Source organism: Brienomyrus brachyistius, chromosome 4 (assembly GCF_023856365.1).
Source record: "Brienomyrus brachyistius isolate T26 chromosome 4, BBRACH_0.4, whole genome shotgun sequence".
In the NCBI taxonomy this organism is placed as follows: Eukaryota; Metazoa; Chordata; class Actinopteri; order Osteoglossiformes; family Mormyridae; genus Brienomyrus; species Brienomyrus brachyistius.
This window is the reverse complement of record NC_064536.1, coordinates 2,073,048-2,100,462: the sequence shown is the minus strand read 5'-3', so window position 1 is coordinate 2,100,462 and position 27,415 is coordinate 2,073,048. Positions and strand designations below refer to the sequence as shown.

The 27,415-nt window shown below is 45.3% G+C and overlaps 1 protein-coding gene across 17 annotated transcripts; it reads right to left on the bottom strand.

Annotated features, from left to right (window-relative positions):
* Positions 1-24: 24 nt before the first annotated feature.
* Positions 25-27,171, bottom strand: LOC125740436 (NACHT, LRR and PYD domains-containing protein 1b allele 2-like). Of its 17 annotated transcripts, XR_007397628.1 has the most exons (21): positions 26,796-27,171; positions 24,455-24,694; positions 22,861-22,941; positions 22,389-22,457; positions 19,827-19,889; positions 19,312-19,485; positions 18,560-18,628; positions 14,041-14,313; positions 12,811-12,879; positions 8,119-8,364; positions 6,855-6,924; positions 6,621-6,748; positions 6,267-6,328; positions 5,835-6,052; positions 5,111-5,337; positions 4,689-4,814; positions 3,153-3,297; positions 2,766-2,813; positions 2,010-2,109; positions 1,034-1,117; positions 25-499 (listed from the first exon to the last, which is right to left on the bottom strand). XR_007397628.1 is itself a non-coding variant. In XM_049011545.1 (20 exons), exons 1-20 carry the CDS (start codon positions 26,952-26,954, stop codon positions 1,090-1,092), a joined length of 2,595 nt encoding a protein of 864 aa, XP_048867502.1. In that variant the 5' UTR covers positions 26,955-27,171; the 3' UTR covers positions 25-1,089. The 17 variants fall into 17 exon arrangements, 14 of the variants coding, with proteins under 14 accessions (XP_048867502.1, XP_048867500.1, XP_048867501.1 ...); XR_007397627.1 differs by having other exon boundaries at positions 1,034-2,109; positions 26,796-27,170; XM_049011545.1 differs by having other exon boundaries at positions 25-1,117.
* Between the last annotated feature and the right edge of the window lie 244 nt (positions 27,172-27,415).

Below are 27,415 nucleotides of genomic sequence, written 5' to 3'. Positions count from 1 at the left end.
ATGAGACAATCACTCAGACGGAGATTTAAAATGTATAAAAGGCATTTATTTCTGACACTACAGCCAACACACGACAGACATTACACTTATCATAAAACAAAGCCAAAAATAACAGAACAAAACAATGAAATCGGTGAGCAGGATAGAATATGGGAAGGCAGTGACTTAATATTAATGGGTACCCTTAAACGGAAATACTGCTCTGTCCAGCAAGCGCGACCGAAAATTATAAAACAGGTGAACAGAACAGGTTTGAATAGCAAATGAATGAAAGGGAGTTTACGTGGTTGTGGACAGTGTCTTTGGAAGCGGTGATGAGATGATCGAGAAATGGAGTTCGGGGGGATGTGGGGGGTGGGCAGGTCTGGAGCGGTTTCCGGCGTCTTCTTTGTAGGTTTTGCTTTTCGTCTCCCTTTCTGTGCGGCTGGTGTACACGCAGGTATCTTCAGTGTTTCGGTTCTGCTCCACTCCGCAGGAATCCGAGGCGTGATTTGAAAGTCTAAAAGTCGATTATCGGGAATTCGGACAATCGGATCAATGATTGGGGACATCCGACCGGAGTGCTGGTCTAGGAAGTGTGCATAGTGGCCCGACGGATTTACGACCGTATACCGAAGCTAATTTCACTTAAAAGCATTTAACTTTGCAATTACGTAATGATCCATGATCAGATTCGGGTTTATGAGAATTTCTCCGTCTATTTGATACCAAGCATGAAGGGGGCCAAGCTTTGTGCTAAACTTTGTCACACTAAAAAATGGGAACCAACTTGCAGGCAGGCAGGGGAGGGGGGCTCACCCTAGACTGTGGTGTAGCAGAAAAAGCAGAAGGTGTGTTGCAGGGTTGTTGTGACATTATGCTTACTCTTGACCTACTGGGCCTAACAAGGGAAGGAGTTGCTGATGCCCCAGACAGGCTATATAAGCCAGACACAGACAGTAGAATTTGAGCTTCCTTGGGTATGTACTGTTTATGCATCTGAGCGTGGCTCCCGGATCGCGGTCTGTGCAAGGAATAAAGCGAGCTGACTTACAACCAGCTTTCGCCTCACGTGTGCATCTCTTTCCTCATCAACGGACTCGGTGGAGTCTAACTCCAACAAGCATCACATCGGAATCTGGAAGTGTACACATCATATGAGCTGCATTAATTCATAATTAAAATTACATCGTATACGCTGGTTATTCGCGTCCGTACATAGTACGGGTTATGTTACACATCACCAGATATTTACATTTTTGGATACGTTTTACAGAAGTGACCTTTCAAATTACAAATGACAAATCTTAATTCTAGGTTAGTCTAAGTAGTCATTAGATTCCTAGAGTAACAGTTTATATTAAGCATTTGTAAACTGCAATTTTGTGCTTAACGTGATTATTACATTAATTTGGTATCCGTGTTTAACAACACATATATTAACTCAAATAATTCACGAGTCCTCAGTCATGCAGGGAGAAGGGGCAGTCTCTGAATTAGTTTAAACAAAGAAAATGCTCTAGAAACAGTTCCTTGGCCATTATTTCTATAAAAAAATATATAGCTGGATGATCTTTTTTCCATTAAAAATATAGCTGTATGACAAATTTCTCATATTGAAATAAAGTCGAGAGTTTTGCTAAAGTTGTTAAATCTGTCCACACAACCAGGGTTGTGTCCACAATCTGCAGTATCTTTTTTTCACTGCGATTTCACAGCAAACCACTGCACACCAGCTGTGGCCAAAAGCTACTTCTCTTTCAACAGTTTCTCTCTTCCTGGAACTCTCCACCATGAACCAGCTTCACAGGGCTCTGCCTGAAGAACACCCTGTAAACTGGGAGATATGGAGCCGGAAACAGGATTTTGCATACTGGTCAAATTAAGATCTTTCCAGTTCTGAGACAAGGTGCGGTTCGTTCTTCTTCAGGGTTTCAAAAAAAAGCATTTTTAGCTTTTTGCAGTTCAAGACCTCATACAGCCTCCTAAACTTGTTCTGTCTTGTTTTGGCAGCGCATATGTAATCATACTTCTCTTCTGAGATGTGTTTGTGCAGTTCATCCAGTAAGGGTTCGATCAGTGACACTCTCTGGACGATGGCTTCCCTGTGTTGGTCTACAAACGCCACACCTGAATGACAAGAGGTCATTGGAGAATGAGCTGAAATAAACCGTTGCTACAATAAATCCATTATTCATTTAAAAGCAATCAGTTTGTTAATATGCCAAGATGGACTGGGGCGGGATGCAGTTTGGACTGTCACTGTGAATTTGAAAATGAGAACAAATTCCTGATACATGTGATGTAATTATCTTGTAATTAGCATTGACAGTATGCTATGTTGATAGATAAACTAAACATTGCTGAAGTGAATCATTTGCTCTGAATATATTTATAGGTGATGATTAATATTTATTATGGAAAGGCTTGTGCAGGCTGACCTTTGAGGAATATCCAGAGAAAGGAACCTTTCAGTGTTTCCCCTTATCTGTTTGGGCTCTCGTTAAAGGCATTTTCTGTACGTTCAGTGAGTTACGGGATGGTTAAATCCATCTTTTGACCTCATGAAAATGTATTTGGATGCAGTGTGAATGTCGTTATGACATCAGAAAAGGTATAACGGGCTGAGCAGGAGAACCTCGGAATGGTACCAAAGCAGGAAGTGACACCAATGCCTGTATCAGAGATGCTGCCAATCAGCATCATCTGTGCGAGTCCAAACAATGACCCAGTTTGGGTTCTTTGTCCCAGTGCTCATGAAGGAGGCGGCAAGAAATCCCAGCTACCTGTGGACTGATCTTCCTCTTCTGTAATAGATGATGGAAGAACAGCATCTAAGGGAAGAGACAGCAGCTTGGTTATGGATTTCTTTGAGGGCTTTTTGGTTAGTTAACCTGAATTGGTGTCAGGTATTTCTGTGAATTCCTGTTAAATGAGGCCTTTCCAGTTTCTAAATTACATTAAGCAAACAGCAGAACGCTGACTTTCACAGTGCAGTGAACAGTGAAGCATTTTCTCTAAGTTAGATCCACATGAAGTATTAAGCAGTTAGAATCAGGGGTGCACACTGCCCACACTGGAATCTCTGCCCAGTGGTTAATCATGTTTGCTTGTCCTGATGGTCTCCAGCTGCCCTTTCTGTTTATTTCCATATAGAAATTGCATGTTATCACCTGTGAGATCGATGAAGCGCCGCCACACAACTTTACCGCTCCTGTCTTGCAGGACACTCAGATCCACTTCCACCACGTCACGTTTCAGAAATACCTCAAAAGTTGGGTGGATTGTTTGGTCAAAACTGTATTCGAACTTTTCATTCTAGAGGTGAAGAGGGGAAATTGCTGGTGATGTTCTGAATCCCATTTAAAAGTGAGAACTTGGTGGTATTCAAACCCCCAAACAGTATGAGCCACCCTGGGTGCATTAATTGCTACATTTAATTCAGTGTATTTTGTACTTTTGTATGTGAAATAACTTCCACCACATGCAGGAAGAATCAATTAAAAGTTTGAGTACACTTGCTGGAAAATAGGTTTTTTCATGTTTTACACATGGAAAACACAAAACATGGGGCATCAAAGCAGGGTTTAAAAGACTTCCTGGATTCCCCAAAACAGCCACCATTTGTCCTGATAACAGCCCCAAAACCATGAGGCATTTGGTTCAGCAGGAGATCACCTGAGGTCTTCCTAGCCCTTCTGCAGCCGTTCCTAGAGACACAGGGCACTTGCTGGTTGCTTTGCTTTGACTCTTCTGTCTATTTCACCCCATTCAGGATTAATGGGATGGAGGCCTGCAGACTGGGAAGGCCCAGTCATCAGTGTAATAAGGTTCCCTTCACTTTCCTTGTTCCCCAGATAGTTCTTGGGCAATTCTGAGGTGTATTTTATGTTATTATCTTGCTTGAGAATGAAGGGCTGCCCACTCTACCGTAATCTTTATAGAATAGCGTTAATCAGAAGTTAATCTCGACTGATACATCAGCTGGCCAATAAAATCGTTTGATATTAAGATTCCGTAAATTCGTCAGTGTTGGTGGAAAAACTCATCAATAAAGAACCGATTATGTCCCTTTAAACACATTGAGAAAAGCAGCTCTCTCTAGGGAATAGGCAGAGAAGATGCATGTCCTATATTAAAACATGCCAGTCTTAGGCCGAGACAAGTGTTAAGTTTGAAAAAATAACTGAAAACAATCTTGTGTGTGTGTACAATTGATTTATAATTTATAATATAATTATCATTTAGTAAAAACAGATAGAAATGTGCTCCTTTGTTCAGCATTGTGAGGCTTTTTATAATGTATAATTTGTATAACTAATAGTTATTTGATTGACATTTAAACTATTTTAAGAATTTTCAGTTGTTTATTGAGTTTGAAAAATTGACAACCATACCAGTCAGCAAAACACCGTTTAACTAAAACCACTAGTGTCAAACTTTTCACCATGTAAAATCGACCATTATTCGTTACTGGGGTGTTTTGCTCCAACATGAATCAATATTGGAGACAAAATTTTCAAACTGCTTGGGTTGTACTTTGCTGTGATAGTCAAAGCCATGGATCTCCACTGCTGGTAACAGATAGGGGTATGCAGTTTAAAATACAGAATTATGGTTTCAAGCTGGTGTACTCAAACTTTTGATTGGTACTGTATGGCACTTGGATATATTAACATATGTTCTTCAATCGTTGTTTGGGTCGTCACCTTCAGCTGGATCCTCCTTATAGCCTTGGGGTTACAGGACATCCTGTATCGCCGTTTATGAATGAGCGTGCACATGGAGCTGGTAGGAATGAAGATGTTATGTCTGTGTTGCATCTGCTGGTGCACCTGCGTTGGGTAACATCGACGATGAGCATCATAACCTGTCAACTGCCTTATTCATCTTCCTCATCTCCCTAAACTGCCCCATGTGGATAAGGATAGAGCCCTAACCCTTATTTCTACAAAGAAATGTAATGTATTTTATAACCTTGGCCAGCTTTCACTCGGAAGACCAGCCATTAAGGTATATTTTGTGACTATGCGAATATTGGAGTGTCTGTGCTGGTCAGAGGGTGTGACTGGGTGGGAGATGATGTGTGTGGCTGAGCATTGGTGAAATAATCAGGCATGGAAATGCTCACCTGGTCAGGAGGCACATTCAGGGGCAGCAAGAACACATTCAAGATTTGTGGTTTGGGCCGGAGCAGCAGTAACACTTGCCCACGGACTTTGCTGGATTCTTTCCTCTTTATGACACCAAAACCAGAGAGGTGGGTGATGCTGATGACCACATGTGTGTCTGTCACCTCCAGTGGATGCAGAATCTCCATGTTGTCGTTGCTCACATGTGCTACAGCCAGGTTTTCATCTGGAAGGAAAATCGATTGATTCTTTATGGGCAGAAGTAAGAAGCCTTCAGTCTGATTCCCAAGTCTCCCCTCAGTACATTAAGCATATGTGATATCTGAGAAAGCTGGAAGATTCACTTTCAGTTTGCTTTTACATCTGTGTTATGTGTCCTGCTGGTGAGCACATGCCACACCCCAGGTATTGTTGTTTGTGTGACACTGTGCCCCCCCACAGGAAACATAAAGTGGCTGTATATAACACCTCCCCCTCCCCCCCTCCCCAGCAATGTCAAACCACCTCTCAGTCTCCTTACTGGTTTTAAGACTCCAGGGTGCATTGAATAATTGCCTATTTATATTTTTTTCACAGTTATGTTTCACCTTATACACATCCGTGTTAAACACAGTGGGTCAAACTCCTTCACACAACTTTTTAGCGTAACACAAACTGTCTAAACCATCCTGGGTAAGTATAATAGGAAGTATCTGAACTTTCACATTAACCTGTAAAATTTACCTGCAAACATCATCTCACAGTGAGGGAGGTGCAGCTCCTTCAGGGTCCCTTGGGGACACTCGATGTCAAAAATTGGCCCAGCTGGACTCCAGCTACTGGAGGTCTGGGGGGCTTTTTCCCAGGAGCAGAAGCTGTAGGTCACCTCCCCGCCTGATTCCACCTCAAACCCCAAGCCTGTGACGCAGCAGAAGAACCTTCCAGCATGGCTCGCCAAGAACCTGTATCACAGGACCAAGGTTGGAGGAGAGACTCTGGCAGTGAACCCAAGATGGTATCATACTGATTGTGTCCTCTACACTGGACAGTGTGATTCGTATTTGAAGTGGTTAAAAGTCACTGGGTGAGACAGTTGACTGATGGATGTCCATTATTCAGTTGTTGACGACAAACAGTAATGCAGAAGTTCAGTTACATAAGACACAGCAGAATTACCTGTATACTTTCACGTTACATGTTTCCTCCACATCTGGTGTAAATAATCGCTCATTTAACACCTGAGGAAAAAAATTGTAATCATGAATCAACACTTTGGACTAATCATTAAAAATGATGGTGCTGTCATCTTCATGATTGGTTGGCTTATTTTATTAATCTTAACATATAAACTGGTGTAACCTTGATTTATTCTTGTTTGCGCAGTGATTCTGAAATTATATCCAGTATCCAGTTTCAGTACAATAGCCCTAAATGTTACATTTAAATAATTCAGTTCACTTTAAAAGCAAGATCTTTATGGTGATTGGATTGATATATTTTTCACTACTTTGAAGAAAGTAAACGACTCACCAGCTCCAGAATCCAATCCATGTCAATCGTTGCAGATGTAGAGGCTCTGTGATGTTGAGGAGATGAGGGCTCCTGAAGGCTGTTTCCAAGCTTATCTTCCCTTTCCATGAATTCTGTTGGGTCCTTCACTGCATATTACAAATGATCATTAAAAGAAAAAAAAAAAAACGCTTAATCACATGTTACACATTGCACTAGAACTCAGTAGCAGATTATATTTTGTTGCAATCTTACCGCAGGAGAACTCACGAAGAGGTAAGGATCCAAACAGTGTCTTTTCATCGGACAACTCATGGAAGGAAATCTGTAAAAAAAATTTGAATGAAAAAACAATCTAAATGAGCTGTAATACCTGCCAGAACAAAAGAATTTCATCTAAAACTCCATTTATAGCTGAATTAATGAGCAAAAAAACTTTAATGAAATATGTGTTGGAAAAATTTTTTACAACATATCTCCTAGCTGGCAGAAGCTTCCATGCAAGGCGCCAACCTGCTCACCGGGAGCAATTTGGGGTTCAGTGTTTTGCTCAAGGACATTTTGATGGGGCCAGGAGAAACTAGGGCTCGAACCTGCAACCCTTCAGTTGCCAAACGATAGCACTACTTCCTGCGCCACCATCAATGATGCTGCATTGTTATCGGTATAGGACAATAAATCTTGAAAGTTGAACAGCAACGTGTCGGGATCCATAGAGAAACACAATATTAAAAGCTTCTCGACACTGTATGCTGTCAGAGCGGCACCAACAGTTGTACAAGTAATCAATTTGTAATATTGATAAATTCTATTTGAGCTTCCACTTCAAAGTTCTGTAATATGGATAATGCAGATGTTTCTTTCTGTGTGTGTCGGTGTGTGTGTGTGTGTGTGTGTGTTTCACAAATAACTTTGACTATTTTTTTGTAATACTCTATGGCAAAGCATGAAATGTCTACAGAGCCTGAAGCTGTTATTCACACAACAATGTGCAATACAGACACTCAGTACAGCTGTAATATTTGTAATTAATTGCATTTTATTTAGATAATATATCAAGAAGCAAGACATGGACAGGGTTGTGTATGATGATTTGGGCTAAGAACCCTTAAAAACCAATTAAAAGGAGCAAAATCTGCCCTGCAGGAGGTCTTTCTGCCCTCTGCTCTGTGATTGGCTGCTCCCCCTTTCATGACGTCCATAAACTTGAAGTTATAGTGTTTATGCACAATTTAGAAATAATGGTTTCATGCAGGCATGATTCAGATCAGGAAGTACAGACAGTGTCCTTAAACTGAAACATATTACCTGATTTCCAGTAATTCAATGTTAGCTTTTCTAAATTTAGTGACATCTGCACCAGTAAAACTAATGAAAGCTTTCTGTCCTCAGCTCCCATAGTCTTCTTCATCTCATAAACTATCCAAATACTCAGCTGTTACCTCACCTTCATGCAGTTCCTAAACATCACCTCCACTGATGTACAATGCCTCAGTGCCTTGCTGGCCAACAGCCTTACCATGCAGTTCTGATGTGTCACCACACGCAGGCCCAACTCCTCACCGCCACGCAGGTCCGACACCTCATCGCCACGCAGGCCCAACTCCTCACCGCCATGCAGGTCCGACGCCTCACCGCCATGCAGGTCCGACGCCTCACCGCCATGCAGGTCCGACGCCTCACCACTCAGGTGCGATGCCCTACGTCCATGCTGGTGTACGCCCTGACCTCGATTCAGGTCCCACGCCTCACCACCCAAGTACAACTGTCATATAACAGTCACCAAAGAATTTAATTTCAGTTTTATCAAGTTCAGGTTGAAGACTGCACTGTCAAATGCACACAGAGAAACAAGCAGTCGCACTGTACAATGGAATTCTTACTTTGCACTCCTGCTATGTTTTATACAGTACATATGAAATACGTACAGCATGTGGGCATTCGACATGCTGCAAGGTGGCACCAACCAACTATAGGGGGATCACACTCCTCCCTGGTAAGGTCTATTCGGGGGTTATGGAGAGGAGGGGCCGCCGGATTGTCGAATCTCAGATTCAGGGGGAGCAGTGTGGTTTTCGCCCTGGCCGTGGAACAGTGGACCAGCTCCATACTCTCCGCAGGGTTTTAATAATTAAATAATAAAAATTGACACTTTTTATTGATCCCCATAGGGAAATTGTCTTTACGCCTCCCACAACTTGCTCTTTTTTTTTTCTTTTCATTGAGGAAGTTGTCTGCGAAGGGCTGCCACCTATAGCAGCGCACAGGGAGCTGGGGGTTAAGGGCCTTGCTCAAGGACCCACAGGCTGAGGCTGGGTTTGGACCTGCGACCTTCTGATTACAGGCACACAGGCTTAGCCCACTGAGCCACACGCTGCCCCCTAAGGAAGGTTCATGGGAGTTTGCCCAACCAGTCTAAATGTGTTTTGTGGACTTGGAGAAGGCATTACACCATGTCCCTCGGGGAGTCCTGTGGGGAGGGCTCCGGGAGTATGGGGTACCGGGCTTCCTTTTAAGGGCGGTTCGGTCCCTGTATGACCGGTGCCAGAGCCTGATCCACATGGGCGGCAATAAGTCGGACTCGTTTCCGGTGAGGGTTGGACTCCGTCAGGGCTGCCCTTTGTCACCGATTCTGTTTATAGTTTTTATGGACAGAATTTCTAGGCACAGCCAGGTCATTGAGGGTGTCCGGTTTGGTGACCTCAGGATTAGGTCTTTTTGATGATGTAGTTCTGTTGGCCTTCGGCTCTCACTGGGACAGTTCGCAGCCGAGTGTGAAGCGGCTGGGATGAGAATCAGCACCTCCAAATCCGAGACCATGGTCCTCAGCCGGAAAAGGGTAGATTGCTCTCTCCGGGTTGGGGATGGGGTCCTCTCCCAAGTGGAGGAGTTTAAGTATCTCGGGGTCTTGTTCACGAGTTCACTACTCAACGGAGTTCTCAGAGAGATAGTATTCATAGCTTGGGTCCTTATTGAGCTAGCATCGGAAATTCATTGCAGAGTCTCAAAGCACTTATGTAAGTCGCTCTGGCTAAGGGCGTCTGCCAAATCCTGTAAATGTAAATGTAAATGAGTGAGGGAACGATAGAACAGGAGATCGACAGGCGGATAGGTGCGGCGTCAGCAGTGATGCGGGCGCTGCATCGATCTGTCATGGTGAAGAAAGAGCTGAGCCAAAAGGCAAAGCTCTCGATTTACCAGTCGATCTACGTTCCTACCCTCACCTATGGTCACGAGCAATGGGTAGTGACCGAAAGAACAAGATCGCGAGTACAAGCGGCCGAAATGGGTTTCCTCTGCAGGGTGGCTGGGCTCTGCCTTAGAGATAGGGTGAGGAGCTCAGTCATTCGGGAGGGACTCAGAATAGAGCCGCTGCTCCTCCGCATTGAGAGGAGCCAGATGAGGTGGCTCGGGCATCTAATTAGGATGCCCCCTGGACGCCTCCCTGGTGAGGTGTTCCGGGCATGTCCAACTGGGGGGAGGCCCCGAGGAAGACCCAGGACACGCTGGAGGGACTATGTCTCTCGGCTGGCCTGGGAACGCCTCGGGATCCCCCCAGAGGAGCTAAATGAAGTGGCCGGGGAGAGGGAAGTCTGGGCCTCCCTGCTGAGGCTGCTGCCCCGCGACCCGACCTCGGATTAAGCGGGAGATGATGGATGGATGGATGGGTTAATATTATTATTTTTCATTTAGATATATCCTTAGCGGGAGCGGCATGGTGGTGCAGTGGTTAGCAGTGTTGCCTCCCACCTCTGGGACCCAGGTTCAAGTGTCCACCCAGGTCACATGTGTGAGGAGTTTGCATGTTCTCCCCATGTCGTTGTGGGGTTTCCTCCGGGTACTCCAGTTTCCCCCCACAGTCCAAAAACATGCTGAGGCTAATTGGACTTCCTAAATTGCCTATAGGAGTGCATGTGTGAGTGAATGGTGTGTGAGTGTGAAGACATGGCACAGAACTGAACAATATTGTGATATGTCACCTTTGCAATGTTACGCGCCCGATTGATTTACAACTGAGAACCCCCACCACAAAATGGTTTTTCTTTATTTTTGCAATTACTTGAAGTTTTCTTTCTGCAGGGTCTACAGAAGTGCCCAGTTTGTGAACTCTGACCACAGATTTGTTGTTGCTATTCTGAAGATTCATCTTAGATCCAGTAGGCTACCATCTACTAGGAGAATTAGGCTGGACTTAGCCAGACTCCAAGATCAGGCTGTTTCTAATGAGTTTGCATGCAGTTTGTATGAGGAACTTGCAGACTTGGTCATAACTGCTGACTCTAATGTGATGTGGGAGACCTTCTGTGATAAGACCCGGAAGGTTGCCGATGGCTGTGCATGATTTGGTAGCAACTTCAGTCTGTACCGTGAACTGAGAAGAATGACTGTGAGGGCTCTAAGGGCAGATATGGAGGTGTTTGTTAGACAAATCTGTGAGCAGGTGACACACCATCTGTGGTCTAGTGACCCACGTCTTACTTACAGAGGAATCGAAGCATTATGCACATCTGAATCTGTTCCTCGGAGATTTGCAGTCAGGGCGGGTGGTCCTTATGGATGACACTGCAGTTGTGACCCGCTGGGCCAACTACTCTGAGCAGTTGTTTAAAGCTGACCCATCTCTGCGTCCACGGTTCTCGACGCTGATCCTCCAGTCAGCTGTGAACCACCCAGTCTCACTGAGATTGCACGGGTGGTGAATCAGCTGGGGGTAGGGAAGGCTGCAGAGATCTGTGGTATCCGGGCTGAACCTCTCCAGGCCGGTGGTAAGGCTGTCCTCCTGGCATTGCAGGCAATCTTTGCTTCCATTTAGGAGACAGGCATCATCCCAACTGACTGGAAAACGGGACTTGCAGTCCCTATCTGGAAAGGGAAGGGTGATCGCCTGGATTGCGGTAGCTACAGGGGGATAACACTGCTCTCAGAGCCAGGTAAGGTCGAGCGCAAGCGTGAATATTGGCACAGGTTCTTTGCAGCATTTATAGATTTTCGTAAAGCGTTCCACTTCGTTGATCAAGTTGCCCTGTGGGACATCCTGAGAGTTCACCGGATACCCCTGAAGTTGCTGGACGTCATGGCCAGCCTATACACTGGTACGGTGAGTGCTGTGCAGAGTGGAGGGAGAACATCTGCGTTCTTCCCAGTTTATTCTGGGGTTCGACAAGGGTGTGCACTTACTCCTACTCTGTTCAATGCTTGTATGGACTGGGTGTTGGGCAGGGTCGTGGGGTCTAACAGCTGTGGGACGTCCGTTGGTGAAGAAAGATTTACTGATCTTAACTTTGCTGATGAATCAGTGATCTTAGCGGAGTCAATGGAAGCTCCGATTGGGGCTCTCGGGAAACTGAGTGTCTGGGATTGCGGAAATCCTGGACAAAAACCAAGATCCAGGCCTTTAATGACTTCTAAGGCTCAGCCATCAGTGGTGTCTGTCTGCGGGGAGAATGTTGACCTTGTCGAGAGATTTACCTACCTCAACAGCGACATTCATGTCTCTGGTGACTCTGCCTATGAAGTCAGCAGACAGATTGAAAGAGCATGAGGGGTCATGAGGTCGCTAGAAAGGGGCTGTGAGACTCCTGATATCTTTGCAAGAGGACGAAGGTCCAAGTATTTATAGTCCTGGTGCTCCCTGTCTTGCTGTATGGCTGTGAGACATGGATGCTATCCGGTGACTTGAGACGAGGACTGGACTCCTTTGGCACTGTGTCTCTTCGGAGAATCCTTGGGTACCACCAGTTTGACTTTCAGTTGAATGAGCTGTTGCTAGAGGAGTCCTGAATGAGGCACATTACCTACATTGTGAGGGAACATCAGTTACGGCACTACGGCCATGTGGCGCGTTTCCCTGAGGGTGATCCGGCTCGCAGGATCCTCATTGCTGAGGACCCAAGGGGACACCCATGTAACACCTGGCTGAGGCAGATGGATGGCCATTTCCGGAGGGTGGGACTGGACTGTGTGTCTGCCTGGGCGATCGCTGGCTGGGATCCCGAGAAGCTTCGCCGTGTGGTGGGCGCGGCAACCACTGACCTGACATCAGTCACTGAGATCTCAAACAGCAATGTATGTGTCTATCATGCATAAAATGCCAATTTGTCAAATATTTGTTTTTAACAGGAAATGGGGCATTCTCAGGAAGAGAGGTGGTTACAGGTAAATGAGTAAACAGATGTTAATATTAAGCTTTTAAATATGTAATAATAGATACCTGCTCTGGGAGGAGATGGAATGTCATTGTGTCTTGTCCCCATAAGCTCCAGGGTTTGCCCAAGTGTCCCTGCAATACTCAATAGGATAAGCAGTTTCAGAAAATGGATGGATATTTGCATAGTAGTATATTATGCATTTTCACACATTACTTTGTATGCTTTAGATTTTGTTTGGTTTTGTGGGCCAAGAGGAGTCATTAACTGAAATCTTCATAACAAAAGAAGCCACATCAGTTACTAAGATTTCATACGAGTCTAAGAATTTCATTACGGGTAATGAGGGTAAATGGACTGCATTTATATAGCACTTCTCCACTCCTCTGTTCCTCAAAGCGCTTTACATTTCATGCTTCATATTTACCCATCCACACACCGCTGGCAGAAGCTGCCATGCAAGGCGCCAACCTGCTCACCGGGAGCAATTTGTGGTTCAGTTGATAAATTCTATTTGAGCTTCCACTTCAAAGTTCTGTAATATGGACAATGCAGATGTTTCTTTCTGTGTGTGTCGGGGTGTGTGTGTGTGTGTGTGTGTGTGTGTGTGTGTGTGTGTGTGTGTGTGTGTGTGTGTTTCACAAATAACTTTGACTATCCCATCAAACAATTTTTTTTGTAATACTCTATGGCAAAGCATGAAATGTCTACAGAGCCTGAAGCTGTTATTCACACAACAATGTGCAATATGGACACTCAGTATAGCTCTAATAAATGCAATTAATTGCATTATATTTACATAATATATCAAGAAGCAAGACATGGACAGCGTTGTGTATGATGATTTGGGCTAAGAACCCTTAAAAACCAATTAAAAGGAGCAAAATCTGCCCTGCAGGAGGTCTTTCTGCCCTCTGCTCTGTGATTGGCTGCTCCCCCTTTCATGACGTCCATAAACTTGAAGTTATAGTGTTTATGCACAATTTAGAAATAATGGTTTCGTGCAGGCATGATTCAGATCAGGAAGTACAGACAGTGTCCTTAAACTGAAACATATTACCTGATTTCCAGTAATTCAATGTTAGCTTTTCTAAATTTAGTGACATCTGCACCAGTAAAACTAATGAAAGCTTTCTGTCCTCACCTCCCATAGTCTTCTTCATCTCATAAACTATCCAATTACTCAGCTGTTACCTCACCTTCATGCAGTTCCTAAACATCACCTCCACTGATGTATAATGCCTCAGTGCCTTGTTGGCCAACAGCCTCACTTCCATGCAGTTCTGATGTCTCACCACACTCAGGTCCGACGCCTCACTGCTACGCAGGTCCGACACCTCATCGCCACGCAGGCCCAACTCCTCACCGCCATGCAGGTCCGACGCCTCACCGCCATGCAGGTCCGACGCTTCACCGCCATGCAGGTCCGACGCCTCACCGCCATGCAGGTCCGACGCCTCACCGCCTTGCAGGTCCGACGCCTCACCACTCAGGTGCGATGCCCTACGTCCATGCTGGTGTACGCCCTGACCTCGACTCAGGTCCCACGCTTCACCATCCAAGTCCGACTGTCATATAACAATCACCAAAGAATTTAATTTCAGTTTTATCAAATTCAGGTTGAAGACTGCACTGTCAAATGCACACAGAGAAACAAGCAGTCGCACTGTACAATGGAATTCTTACTTTGCACTCCTGCTATGTTTTATACAGTACATATGAAATATTTACAGCATGTGGGCATTCTACATGCTGCAAGGTGGCACCAACCAACTACAGGGGGATCACACTCCTCCCTGGTAAGGTCTATTCGGGGGTTATGGAGAGGAGGGTCCGCCAGATTGTCGAACCTCGGATTCAGGAGGAGCAGTGTGGTTTTCGCCCTGGCCGTGGAACAGTGGACCAGCTCCATACTCTCCGCAGGGTCTAAATGTGTTTTGTGGACTTGGAGAAGGCATTCGACCGTGTCCCTCGGGGAGACCTGTGGGGAGGGCTCCGGGAGTATGGCGTACCGGGCTTCCTTTTAAGGGTGGTTCGGTCCCTGTATGACCGGTGCCAGAGCCTGGTCCGCATGGGCGGCAATAAGTCGGACTCATTTCCGGTAAGGGTTGGACTTCGTCAGGGCTGCCCTTTGTCACCGATTCTGTTCATAGTTTTTATGGACAGAATTTCTAGGCGCAGCCAGGTCGCTGAGGGTGTCCGGTTTGGTGACCTCAGGATTAGGTCTTTTTGCAGATGATGTGGTTCTGTTGGCCTTTTAAGTATCTCGGGGTCTTGTTCACGAGTGAGGGAACGATAGAACAGGAGATCGACAGGCGGATCGGTGCGGCGTCAGCAGTGATGCGGGCGCTGCATCGATCTGTCATTGTGAAGAAAGAGCTGAGCCAAAAGGCAAAGCTCTCCATTTACCAGTCGATCTACATTCCTACCCTCACCTATCGTCATGAGCAATGGGTAGTGACCGAAAGAACAAGATCGCGATTACAAGCGGCCGAAATGGGTTTCCTCCGCAGGGATGCTGGGCTCTCCCTTAGAGATAGGGTGAGGAGCTCAGTCATTCGGGAGGGACTCAGAGTAGAGCCGCTGCTCCTCCGCATTGAGCGGAGCCAGATGAGGTGGCTCGGGCATCTAATTAGGATGCCCCCTGGACGCCTCCCTGCTGAGGTGTTCCGGGCATGTCCCACTGGGAGGAGGCCCCGGGGAAGACCCAGGACACGCTGGAGAGACTATGTCTCTCAGCTGGCCTGGGAACACCTCGGGATCCCCCCAGAGGTGCTGGATGAAGTGGCCAGGGAGAGGGAAGTCTGGGCCTCCCTGCTGAGACTGCTGCCCCCGCGACCCGACCCCGGATAAGCGGGAGATGATGGATGGATGGATGGATGGGTTAATATTATTATTTTTCATTTAGATATATCCTTAGGGGGTGGCATGGTGGTGCAGTGGTTAGCACTGTTGCCTCACACCTCTGGGACCCGGGTTTGAGTCTCTGACTGGGTCACATGTGTGTGGAGTTTGCATGTTCTCCCCATGTCGTCGTGGGGTTTCCTCCGGGTACTCCGGTTTCCCCCCACAGTCCAAAGACATGCTGAGGCTAATTGGAGTTACTAAATTGCCCGTAGGTGTGCATGTGAGAGTGAATGGTGTGTGAGTGTGCCCTGCGATGGGCTGGCCCCCCATCCTGGGCTGTTCTCTGCCTCGTGCCCATTGCTTCCGGGATAGGCTCCGGACCCCCCGCGACCCAATAGGATAAGCGGTTTGGAAAATGGATGGATAGATATATCCTTAGCGGGAGCAGCATGGTGGTGCAGTGGTTAGCAGTGTTGCCTCCCACCTCTGGGACCCAGGTTCAAGTGTCCACCCAGGTCACATGTGTGAGGAGTTTGCATGTTCTCCCCATGTCGTTGTGGGGTTCCCTCCGGGTACTCCAGTTTCCCCCCACAGTCCAAAAACATGCCGAGGCTAATTGGACTTGCTAAATTGCCTGTAGGAGTGCATGTGTGAGTGAATGGTGTGTGTGAGTGAAGACATGGCACAGAACTGAACAATATTGTGATATGTCACCTTTGCAATGTTGCGCGTCCAATTGATTTACAACTGAGACCCCCCACCATAAAATGGTTTTCCTTTATTTTTCGCAATTACTTAAAGTTTTCTTTCTGCAGGGTCTACAGAAGTGCCCAGTTTGTGAACTCTGACCACAGATCTGTTGTTGCTATTCTGAAGATTCATCTTAGATCCAGTAGGCTACCACCTACTAGGAGAATGAGGCTGGAATTAGCCAGACTCCAAGATCAGGCTGTTTCTAATGAGTTTGCATGCAGTTTGTATGAGGAACTTGCAGACTTGGTCGTAACTGCTGACTCTAATGTGATGTGGGAGACCTTCTGTGATAAGACCCGGAAGGTTGCCGATGGCTGTGCATAATTTGGTAGCAACTTCAGTCTGTACCGTGAACTGAGAAGAATGACTGTGAGGGCTCTAAGGGCAGATATGGAGGTGTTTGCTAGACAAATCTGTGAGCAGGTGACACACCATCTGTGGTCTAGTGACCCACGTCTTACTTACAGAGGAATCGAAGCATTACGCACATCTGAATCTGTTCCTTAGAGATTTGCAGTCAGGGCGGGTGATGGGATGACCCTTACGGACGACACTGCAGTTGTGACCCGCTGGGCCAACTACTCTGAGCAGTTGTTTAAAGCTGACCCATCTCTGTGTCCACGGTTCTCGACGCTGATCCTCCAGTCAGCTGTGAACCACCCAGTCTCACTGAGATTGCACGGGTGGTGAATCAGCTGGGGGTAGGGAAGGCTGCAGAGATCTGTGGTATCCGGGCTGAACCTCTCCAGGCTGGTGGTAAGGCTGTCCTCCTGGCATTGCAGGCAATCTTTGCTTCCATTTAGGAGACAGGCATCATCCCAACTGACTGGAAAACGGGACTTGCAGTCCCTATCTGGAAAGGGAAGGGTGATCGCCTGGATTGCGGTAGCTACAGGGGGATAACACTGCTCTCAGTGCCAGGTAAGATCGAGCGCAAGCGTGAATATCGGCACAGGTTCTTTGCAGCATTTATAGATTTTCGTAAAGCGTTCCACTTCGCTGATTAAGTTGCCTTGTGGGACATCCTGAGAATTCACCGGATACCCCTGAAGTTGCTGGATGTCATGGCCGGCCTATACACTGGTACGGTGAGTGCTGTGCAGAGTGGAAGGAGAACATCTGCGTTCTTCCCAGTTTATTCTGGGGTTCGACAAGGGTGTGCACTTACTCCTACTCTGTTCAATGCTTGTATGGACTGGGTGTTGGGCAGGGTCATGGGGTCTAACAGCTGTGGGACGTCCGTTGGTGAAGAAAGATTTACTGATCTTTGCTGATGATGCGGTGATCTTAGCGGAGTCAATGGAAGCTCCGATTGGGGCTCTCGGGAAACTGAGCAAGGTGTCTGAGTGTCTGGGATTGTGGAAATCCTGGATAAAAACCAAGATCCAGGCCTTTAATGACTTCTTAGGCACAGCCATCAGTGGTGTGTCTGTCTGCGGGGAGAATGTTGACCTTGTCGAGAGATTTACCTACCTCAACAGCGACATTCATGTCTCTGGTGACTATGCCTATGAAGTCAGCAGACAGATTGAAAGAGCATGAGGGGTCATGAGGTCGCTGGAAAGGGGCTGTGGGACTCCTGATATCTTTGCAAGAGGACGAAGGTCCAAGTATTTATAGTCCTGGTGTTCCCCGTCTTGTTGTATGGCTGTGAGACATGGATGCTATCCAGTGACTTCAGACGAGGACTGGACTCCTTCTGTACCATGTCTCTTCGGAGAATCCTTGGGTACCACCGGTTTGACTTTCTGTTGAATGAGCGGTTGCTAGAGGAGTCCTGAATGAGGCACATTACCTACATTGTGAGGGAACGTCAGTTACGGCACTACGGCCATGTAGCGCGTTTCCCTGAGGGTGATCCGGCTCGCAGGATCCTCATTGCTGAGGACCCAAGGGGACACCCATGTAACACCTGGCTGAGGCAGATGGATGGCCATTTCCGGAGGGTGGGACTGGACTGTGTGTCTGCCTGGGCGATCGCTGGCTGGGATCCCGAGAAGCTTCGCCGTGTGGTGGGCGCGGCAACCACTGACCTGACATCAGTGACTGAGATCTCAAACAGCAATGTATGTGTCTATCATGCATAAAATGCCAATTTGTCAAATATTTCTTTTTAACAGGAAATGGGGCATTCTCAGGAAGAGAGGTGGTTACAGGTAAATGAGCAAACAGATGTTAATATTAAGCTTTTAAATATGAAATAATAATAGATACCTGCTCTGGGAGGAGATGGAATGTCATTGTGTCTTGTCCCCATAAGCTCCAGGGTTTGCTCACGTGCCCCTGCAATAAAATAGGATACGCAGTTTCAGAAAATGGATGGATATTTGCATAGTAGTATATTATGCATTTTCACACATTACTTTGTATGCTTTAGATTTAGGTTTTGTGGGCCTAGAGGAGTCATTAACAGAAATCTTCATAATAAAAGAAGCCACATCAGTTACTAAGATTTCATACGAGTCTAAGAATTTCATTACGGGTAATGAGGACTGCATTTATATAGCGCTTCTCCACTCCTCTGTTCCTCAAAGTGCTTTACATTTCATGCCTCATATTTACCCATCCACACACCGCTGGCAGAAGCTGCCATGCAAGGCGCCAACCTGCTCACCGGGAGCAATTTGGGGTTCAGTGTTTTGCTCAAGGACACTTTGATGGGGCCAGGAGAAACTAGGGCTCGAAATAAAGGTTTCATGCAGGCATGATTCAGATCAGGAAGTACAGACAGTGTCCTTAAACTAATACATATTACCTGATTTCCAGTAATTCAATGTTAGCTTTTCTAAATTTAGTGACATCTGCACCAGTAAAACTAATGAAAGCTTTCTGTCCTCAGCTCCCATAGTCTTCTTCATCTCATAAACTATCCAAATACTCAGCTGTTACCTCACCTTCATGCAGTTCCTGAACATCACCTCCACTGATGTACAATGCCTCAGTGCCTTGCTGGCCAACAGCCTTACCATGCAGTTCTGATGTGTCACCACACGCAGGTCCGACACCTCATCGCCACGCAGGCCCAACTCCTCATCGCCACACAGGTCCGGCGCCTCACCACTCGGGCGCGATGCCCTACGTCTATGCTGGTCTACGCCCTGACCTCGATTCAGGACCCGCGTCTCACCGCCGAAGTCCAACTGTCATATAACAAACACCAAAGAATTTAATTTCAGTTTTATCAAGTTCAGGTTGAAGACTGCACTGTCAAATGCACACAGAGAAACAAGCAGACGCACTGTACAATGGAATTCTTACTTTGCACTCCTGCTGTTTTATACAGTACATATGAAATACGTACAGCATGTGGGCATTCGACATGCTGCAAGAGTAATAAATAATTACACCTAAGTAATAAGTGTGTCTATCATGCATACAATACCAATTTGTTAAATATCAGGAAGAGAGGCGATTACAGGTAAATGAGTAAACAGGCGTTAATATTAAGCTTTGAAATATGTAATAATAATAGATACTGTACCTGCCCTCTATTGGATAGGTGTGCCTTCATGGGTTTGTATGACCTCCAAGGTTGGTTCCAGACCTGCAATCCTCAATAGAATAAGCAGTTTCAGAAAATGGATGGATATTTGCATAGTAGTATATTATGCATTTTTATACAGTACATTACTTTGTATGCTTTAGATTTTGTTTGGCTTTGTGGGTCAAGAGGAGTCATCAACTGTCAGGGTCAGCACCTGTTTGTCTGTCTTTCCAGTCTTCCCCCGTTGTCCAAGTCTTCAGTGTTTCCTCTGTTCCCTGAATGGCCGCATAGTTCAGTGAGCTGAGCGTGTGCTTTCCTTTGTATCAGTTTTCTAGTTCCTTTGTTTTGATTTGTATTCGGTTTTGGTTTTTGCTTTTGTGCCCGTGATTGTGTTTCCTTGTTTGTGTTAGTTTCTTAGGTTCCCTGTTTAATTCCCTAGTTCCCTGAGTTAATTATTAGTTTCACCTGATGTCAAACCTTGTTTGTGTCTACCCTGATTGCTCGTTGCCCTATACCCTCCCAGATTGGTTAATTGTTTTCATCTGTCCTGTATTATCCTTGTTAACCTTTTGTATTTAAGTTCCTATTCTGTTCCTTCTGTAGTCATTGATGTTACTGATGTTTGTATGTTGTGTTAGCCGTTGCCTACCTGCCCTTACCCAATTGTAATGGTAAGTTTCCTGTGTTTTGTGTTCTCTTAATAAACCACTGTTTCCCTGCGAGCCGCAAGTGAGTTGTCCACCTTCCTTCCTGCCTGAACCATGCCATGCCCTCGTGTCAAACCCGCCTGGATTCATGATATCAAAGTGAAATCTTCACAGTAAAAGAAGCCACATCATTTAGATCAGAGGTTGGCAAACTGTGACTGTTCTCATAACGACAGACGCATTCACATTTTCAAGTCTCAACATATTATGATAATATTATTGTAAATGTAATTTATTTATGGGTTAATATTATTATTTTTCATTTAGATATATCCTTAGCGGGGGTGGGTCTAGTGATCCACGTCTTGCTTACAAAGGAATCGAAGCATTACGCACATCTGAATCTGTTCCTTAGAGATTTGCAGTCAGGGCGGGTGATGGGATGGTCCTTATGGATGACACTGCAGTTGTGACCCGCTGGGCCAACTACTCTGAGCAGTTGTTTAAAGCTGACCCATCTCTGCGCCCACGGTTCTCGACGCTGATCCTCCAGTCAGCTGTGAACCACCCAGTCTCACTGAGATTGCACGGGTGGTGAATCAGCTGGGGGTAGGGAAGGCTGCAGAGATCTGTGGTATCCGGGCTGAACCTCTCCAGGCTGGTGGTAAGGCTGTCCTCCTGGCATTGCAGGCAATCTTTGCTTCCATTTAGGAGACAGGCATCATCCCAACTGACTGGAAAACGGGACTTGCAGTCCCTATCTGGAAAGGGAAGGGTGATCGCCTGGATTGCGGTAGCTACAGGGGGATAACACTGCTCTCAGTGCCAGGTAAGGTCGAGCGCAAGCGTGAATATCGGCACAGGTTCTTTGCAGCATTTATAGATTTTCGTAAAGCGTTCCACTTCGTTGATCAAGTTGCCCTGTGGGACATCCTGAGAGTTCACCGGATACCCCTGAAGTTGCTGGACGTCATGGCCAGCCTATACACTGGTACGGTGAGTGCTGTGCAGAGTGGAGGGAGAACATCTGCGTTCTTCCCAGTTTATTCTGGGGTTCGACAAGGGTGTGCACTTACTCCTACTCTGTTCACTGCTTGTATGGACTGGGTGTTGGGCAGGGTCGTGGGGTCTAACAGCTGTGGGACGTCCGTTGGTGAAGAAAGATTTACTGATCTTAACTTTGCTGATGATGCGGTGATCTTAGCGGAGTCAATGGAAGCTCCGATTGGGGCTCTCGGGAAACTGAGTGTATGGGATTGCGGAAATCCTGGATAAAAACCAAGATCCAGGCCTTTAAGGACTTCTTAGGCACAGCCATCAGTGGTGTGTCTGTCTGCGGGGAGAATGTTCACCTTGTCGAGAGAGTTACCTACCTCAAAAGCGACATTCATGTCTCTGGTGACTCTTCCTATGAAGTCAGCAGACAGATTGAAAGAGCATGAGGGGTCATGAGGTTACTGGAAAGGGGCTGTGGGACTCCTGATATCTTTGCAAGAGGACGAAGGTCCAAGTATTTATAGTCCTGGTGCTCCCTGTCTTGCTGTATGGCTGTGAGACATGGACGCTATTCTCTGAGCTGAGACGAAGACTGGGCTCCTTCAGTACTGTGTCTGTAACAACTGGCTGAGGCAGATGAATGGCCATTTCCGGAGGGTGGGACTGGACTGTGTGTCTGCCTGGGCGATCGCTGGCTGGGATCCCGAGAAGCTTCACCGTGTGGTGGGCGCGGCAACCACTGACCTGACATCAGTCACGGAGATCTCAAACAGCAATATATGTGTCTATCATGCATAAAATGCCAATTTGTCAAATATTTGTTTTTAACAGGAAATGGGGCATTCTCAGGAAGAGAGGTGGTTACAGGTAAATGAGTAAACAGATATTAAACTTTTAAATATGTAATAATAGATACCTGCTCTGAGAGGGGTTGGAGTTGCACTGTGTCTTGTCCCCATAAGCTCCATGGTTCGCTCAAGTGCCCCTGCAATACTCAATAGAATAAGCAGTTTCAGAAAATGGATGGATATTTGCATAGTAGTATATTATGCATTTTTACACATTACTTTGTATGCTTTAGATTTTGTTTGGCTTTGTGGGTCAAGAGGAGTCATCAACTGAAATCTTCATAATAAAAGAAGCCACATCAGTTAGATGCTGGGGGCTCCTACAGAAGTGCCCACTTGGTGAATTCTGACCACAGACTTGTTGTTGCTACTCTGAAGATTCAGCTTAGATCCAGGAGGCTACCACCTACTAGGAGAACGAGGCTGGACTTAGCCAGACTCCAAGATCAGGCTGTTTCTGATGAGTTTGCATACAGTTTGTATGAGGAACTTGCAGACTTAAATGCAACTGCTGACTCTAATGTGATATGGGAGACCTACCGTGATACTCCAAAGGTTGTTGATGGGTGTGTTGGCATTGCCAGTGTTCCCAGGAAGACGTGTTTCATCTCGCAGGTCACCCTGGATATTATTGACAGGAGCTCTACAATTACATTTTTACTAGTAGAAATTTAATTATAATGAATAATAAATTGAATTAAGAGATCTAAAATAGCAATTCTTACTAATCATAATATTATCACCTTTACTAGGTTTCTGGGAGTCAGAATGTAATGAAGAGCTCTACAACTGTAGTTTGTACTAGTAAGAACTGAATTGCAGACCTCTCGGTTTCGTATGTAAATTGCAGTTCATACATATGCATGTTCTTCATTAGCAAACCGGCAGGAGGCGGGAAAAGTTCATTCAAAAGAAGAAAACCCAGTATTGGCCTTTGAATGGGTTCTTGAAGTCACCAGTATACGGCACCAACCAAAGCAAAGGGGCAATGACAACATCATGTTAACAACGCGGCTATAATTTCAAAGAAGAAATATTCAAGGTGAAGTGCAGGGGAAGTGCTTATCTAGCTAGATAACCGAGGGAAGAGGGGAGAGGTGAACACTGCAGTGGTAGTAGATATGCTGCCTCACTCAGGTTACTTTAATTTGAAAATAATTTTCCTGCCATGAAAATAACATTATTTTCAAGTAAGCGGGTGAAAACGCTCACTTAAGCTGTGTGTGCACCGTCCTACATTGTCTTTGCATTGGGGGTGTGGCTCATTATATATATATATATATATATATATATTACACACACACACACAGTACTGTGCAAGTCTTAGGCAGTCCAAAGAAATGTTTAAAGCTGTTTATCTGGGTAGTGTACTGTAGGTAAGTGTACTTTGGCTTAGAACAAAAAACACAATTTAATATTAGAACGTGCAAATTAAGAGTAACACAATAAAAACTAGTAATAATTTCCTCTGTTTTCTAAGAAGTTACTGATATCTAGTTGGATGGCTAGATGAACACCGCTTCAGTTCCCAAACTTCTCCTCAGGGGCACCTCAGCCGTTCCATGATTCTGTTAAATTTCACCAACAATTCAATTAAATAATAAAATTTATAGGTTTAAAAAGTCAGTGAGAGATTGACTAGCTGTATGAGATGTGCTAGTGGCCAAGTCAAAAAATACATGGCTGCACTGGACGGTCACTGCAAATACTAGGATGATTTTAGCAGAGGTTCTGAAATGGCGAAGCTGACACACTTTGACAGGCATAATATCATAGTTTTACACCAACATGAGGATAATCTAAACATCAGCATCTTTGCCTGCCTAAGACGTTTGCACAGTACTGTATGTATGTATGTATGTATGTGTGTGTGTGTGTGTGTGTGTGTGTGTGTGTGTATGTGTATATATGTGTGTATATATATATATATATATATATATATATATATATATCCATCCATCCATCCATCCATTTACCAAACCGCTTATCCTACTGGGTCGCGGGGGGTCCGGAGCCTATCCCGGAGGCAATGGGCACGAGACAGGGAACAACCCAGGATGGGGGGCCAGCCCATCGCAGATATATATATATATATATATATTGCTTCCACTTCAACATAGTTCTAATGTCTCACCACACAGAACCAGGAATCCTCAACGCCATACAGGTGCGACGCCTCACCGCCACGTTGGTCCACTCCCTCACCGCCACGTTGGTCCACTCCCTCACCGCCATGTTGGTCCACTCCCTCACCGCCACACAGGTGCGACGCCTCACCGCCATGTTGTTCCACTCCCTCACCACACTGGTCCATTTCTTCATTGCTCCAGAGGTCTGACGCCTTTCTTCTTTCAGAAGTCATCTGAAAATCGTTCTGATTGTAGGGCAGTGTGTAAAACCAACATTGCTGATCAGCTTCATCAAATTAATGTCTGCAGGGACAAGGGTCTTCAGGAGAAGGTCTTCAGGCCTTAATGCGACTCTTCAGCAACATTAGATATTATCTTTATGGACAGTGAAGGTGAGGCAGAGGGGGCTGTAGATGAAGGAGAGCCAACCAGAGAATATCTCGGGTTGCTCATGAAGACCATAAAACAATGTAACATCTTCGAAGGTCCTGAGAATGCATGAGTTTTAACCCTTGATACCCATGGCAATTGGCAAAGCTTATAACAAGTTCAAATTATGAGGTCTAACTATTTACTAAATAATTATACAATAGATAGTTCTGGCCTTCTGTCATGATTGCCGGAGAGATATCCTAAGATTGCTGATGTCCCATAGCAGCACATTTATTTAAATATCTTTCTGCAGTATTTACCTGGTTTTACTGGTCACACTGGTGAAATGTTGAAAGTGTAACAGCCTCAGGTTTATTGTTACAGAATTAAGTACTACTAACACTGCAATTCGATATATTTTTCAGCTCCTCAGACCAGACGATACACAATTATCGGACAAATAATACCCGTTTGGATCATTCATGGTGGTGTTGGGCCACGGTTCTTTTCTAGCTGTCTGCTGCCTTGGATGAGGTTAGTGACTAGTTATCTAAAGTGAGTATAATCATGTATTACAGGATAGCTCTGGCCATTTCCAACCTATACCCTTCTTGCTTTGTCAATATATGCAGTGTAGAGAAGGTTAGTGTCTCTCTGCAGCTCTTCACTTGATTGAAATACTGCACACCAATAAAATAGCTTTAATGTCCTTTGTACAGCTCTCCTCTATTTTTGTTTTAGATAAAAGACGCTGAGTCAGTTGAAGAGGCCAATACTGAGGGCAGCCTCAGCATCATGGGAGCCCTTTGTTACGTTTCTTCGCTGGAGGGGAGGAATGCTATGGTCCAGTCAGCAGCAGAATATTATGTCAATGGATGGACCCATGTGCCACTGATACAGTGAGTGGCTTAACTGGACTTAAACAGTGATTCAGAATCTCACAAAAAACTGAACTAGTTCAAGTTCGTTAATTTTACATGTATTATATAGGTTTTTCTAATCCATCCATCCATTTTCCAAACCGCTTATCCTATTGGGTTGCGGGGGGTCCGGAGCCTATCCCGGAATCAATGGGCACGAGGCTGGGAACAACCCAGGATGGGGGGCCAGCCCATCGCAGGGCACACTCGCACACCATTCACTCACACATGCACACCTATGGGCAATTCAGCAACTCCAATTAGCTTCAGCATGTTTTTGGACTGTGGAGGGAAACCGGAGTACCCGGAGGAAACCCCACGAGGACACGGGGAGAACATGCAAACTCCACACACATGTGACCTAGGCGGAGACTCGAACCCGGGTCCCAGAGGTGTGAGGCGACAGTGCTAACCACTGCACCACCATGCCGCCCCCGGTTTTTCTAATATTATTCTAATTTTTTTTCTTTTTTCATTCGGGCTGGTTAAAATATTTTCGGGCTACCACTATCTGATGGGCGCCTGCACCAAGGGCTACCAGGGATTTTAAAAATTCAGCAAGCCCTTAAATACGTAACTCAGCCTGTCTTATGGAAGCCCATTTCCGCCACAAAAAGAAAAAAAAAAAGTCAAAATAACGAGAAACTCTCATTATTACGACTTAGTTTTTCGTTATTATGAGATACTAAGTCTTAATAATGAGAAAGTTTCTCGTTATTATGAGATACTAAGTCGTAATAATGAGAAAGTTTTTCGTTATTTTGACTTATTTTATTTCTTTTTGTGGCGGAAATGGGCTTCCATACTGTCTAGCTTGCGCAAGCTTGTATGTTTTTTTTTCTGTCGTTCACTTCGCTTTTCACCAACTGAGGCATCTTCCTTTATCAATTAAAGTTATATATAATTTCTGCTTTCTGCCCCATAAGCTTACATCTTTTCCATCATCATTTCTGTAGTAATATGTTATAGAAACATAAGGAGAGGGATGCTGGCATGGAGCAAATAATATGCGAAAGTAAAGAAGTGAATAAAGGAAAGACATAATTATACATACGTCAGCACTCGATAAAAATTGCAGCATGGTCTCGGGATTTTCTTGTGTTCCTTGCGTCTTGCCCTCCATCGTCTCCGTGGTCTCAGGACTTTCTTGTGTTCCTTGCGTCTTGCCCTCCATCGTCTCCGTGGTCTCAGGACTTTCTTGTACACCTTCCATCTTCCCCTTAACTGTCAACGCGTCACGAATATCGAAACGAAGGACTCCAGCACAAGCTTTTTGACAAAACAAAAGGGGTTTTGTTGAATTAAAAGTAACAGAGACTGGAAATAAACTGGATCGCGAGAGATCAAAATCAGAGGATTATAACGAGGACGGACGCGACAGGAAGAGTGAGGCGTAGGGAGGAGACAGGAGGCTCCGGCGGGCAGAACGTAACACAGTGGACGCACCTCTATTGTGCTCACAGACTAAACACATATAGACACAAACTCTTCTAAATAAAATTGCACTGTGTTTTTGTTTAATGACAGACTCCAAAGACTTTTGGAGTTTTCCAGCCTTAGTTTTCTTTTCTTTTTTTTATCCCTCATGCCTTTCGACACAGTTATGCATAAAAATAAAAGCTGTGTATGTAAGTTACCTACAACATACAAGGAAAAATAACGATTCTTATAAAA

What these genes read in the sequence shown, in the direction of transcription:
- LOC125740436 (XM_049011543.1), bottom strand. Translation starts at nt 26,954, where the DNA reads ATGGAAGGTGTACAAGAAAGTCCTGAGACCACGGAGACGATGGAGGGC. An exon ending in TGACACATCAGAACTGCATG is followed by an intron (nt 18,629 to 19,311) that starts GTAAGGCTGTTG and finishes ATTTTATTGCAG; the next exon opens with GGGCACGTGAGCAAACCCTG. An exon ending in TGGATTGGATTCTGGAGCTG is followed by an intron (nt 6,329 to 6,620) that starts GTGAGTCGTTTA and finishes TTTTTTCCTCAG; the next exon opens with GTGTTAAATGAGCGATTATT.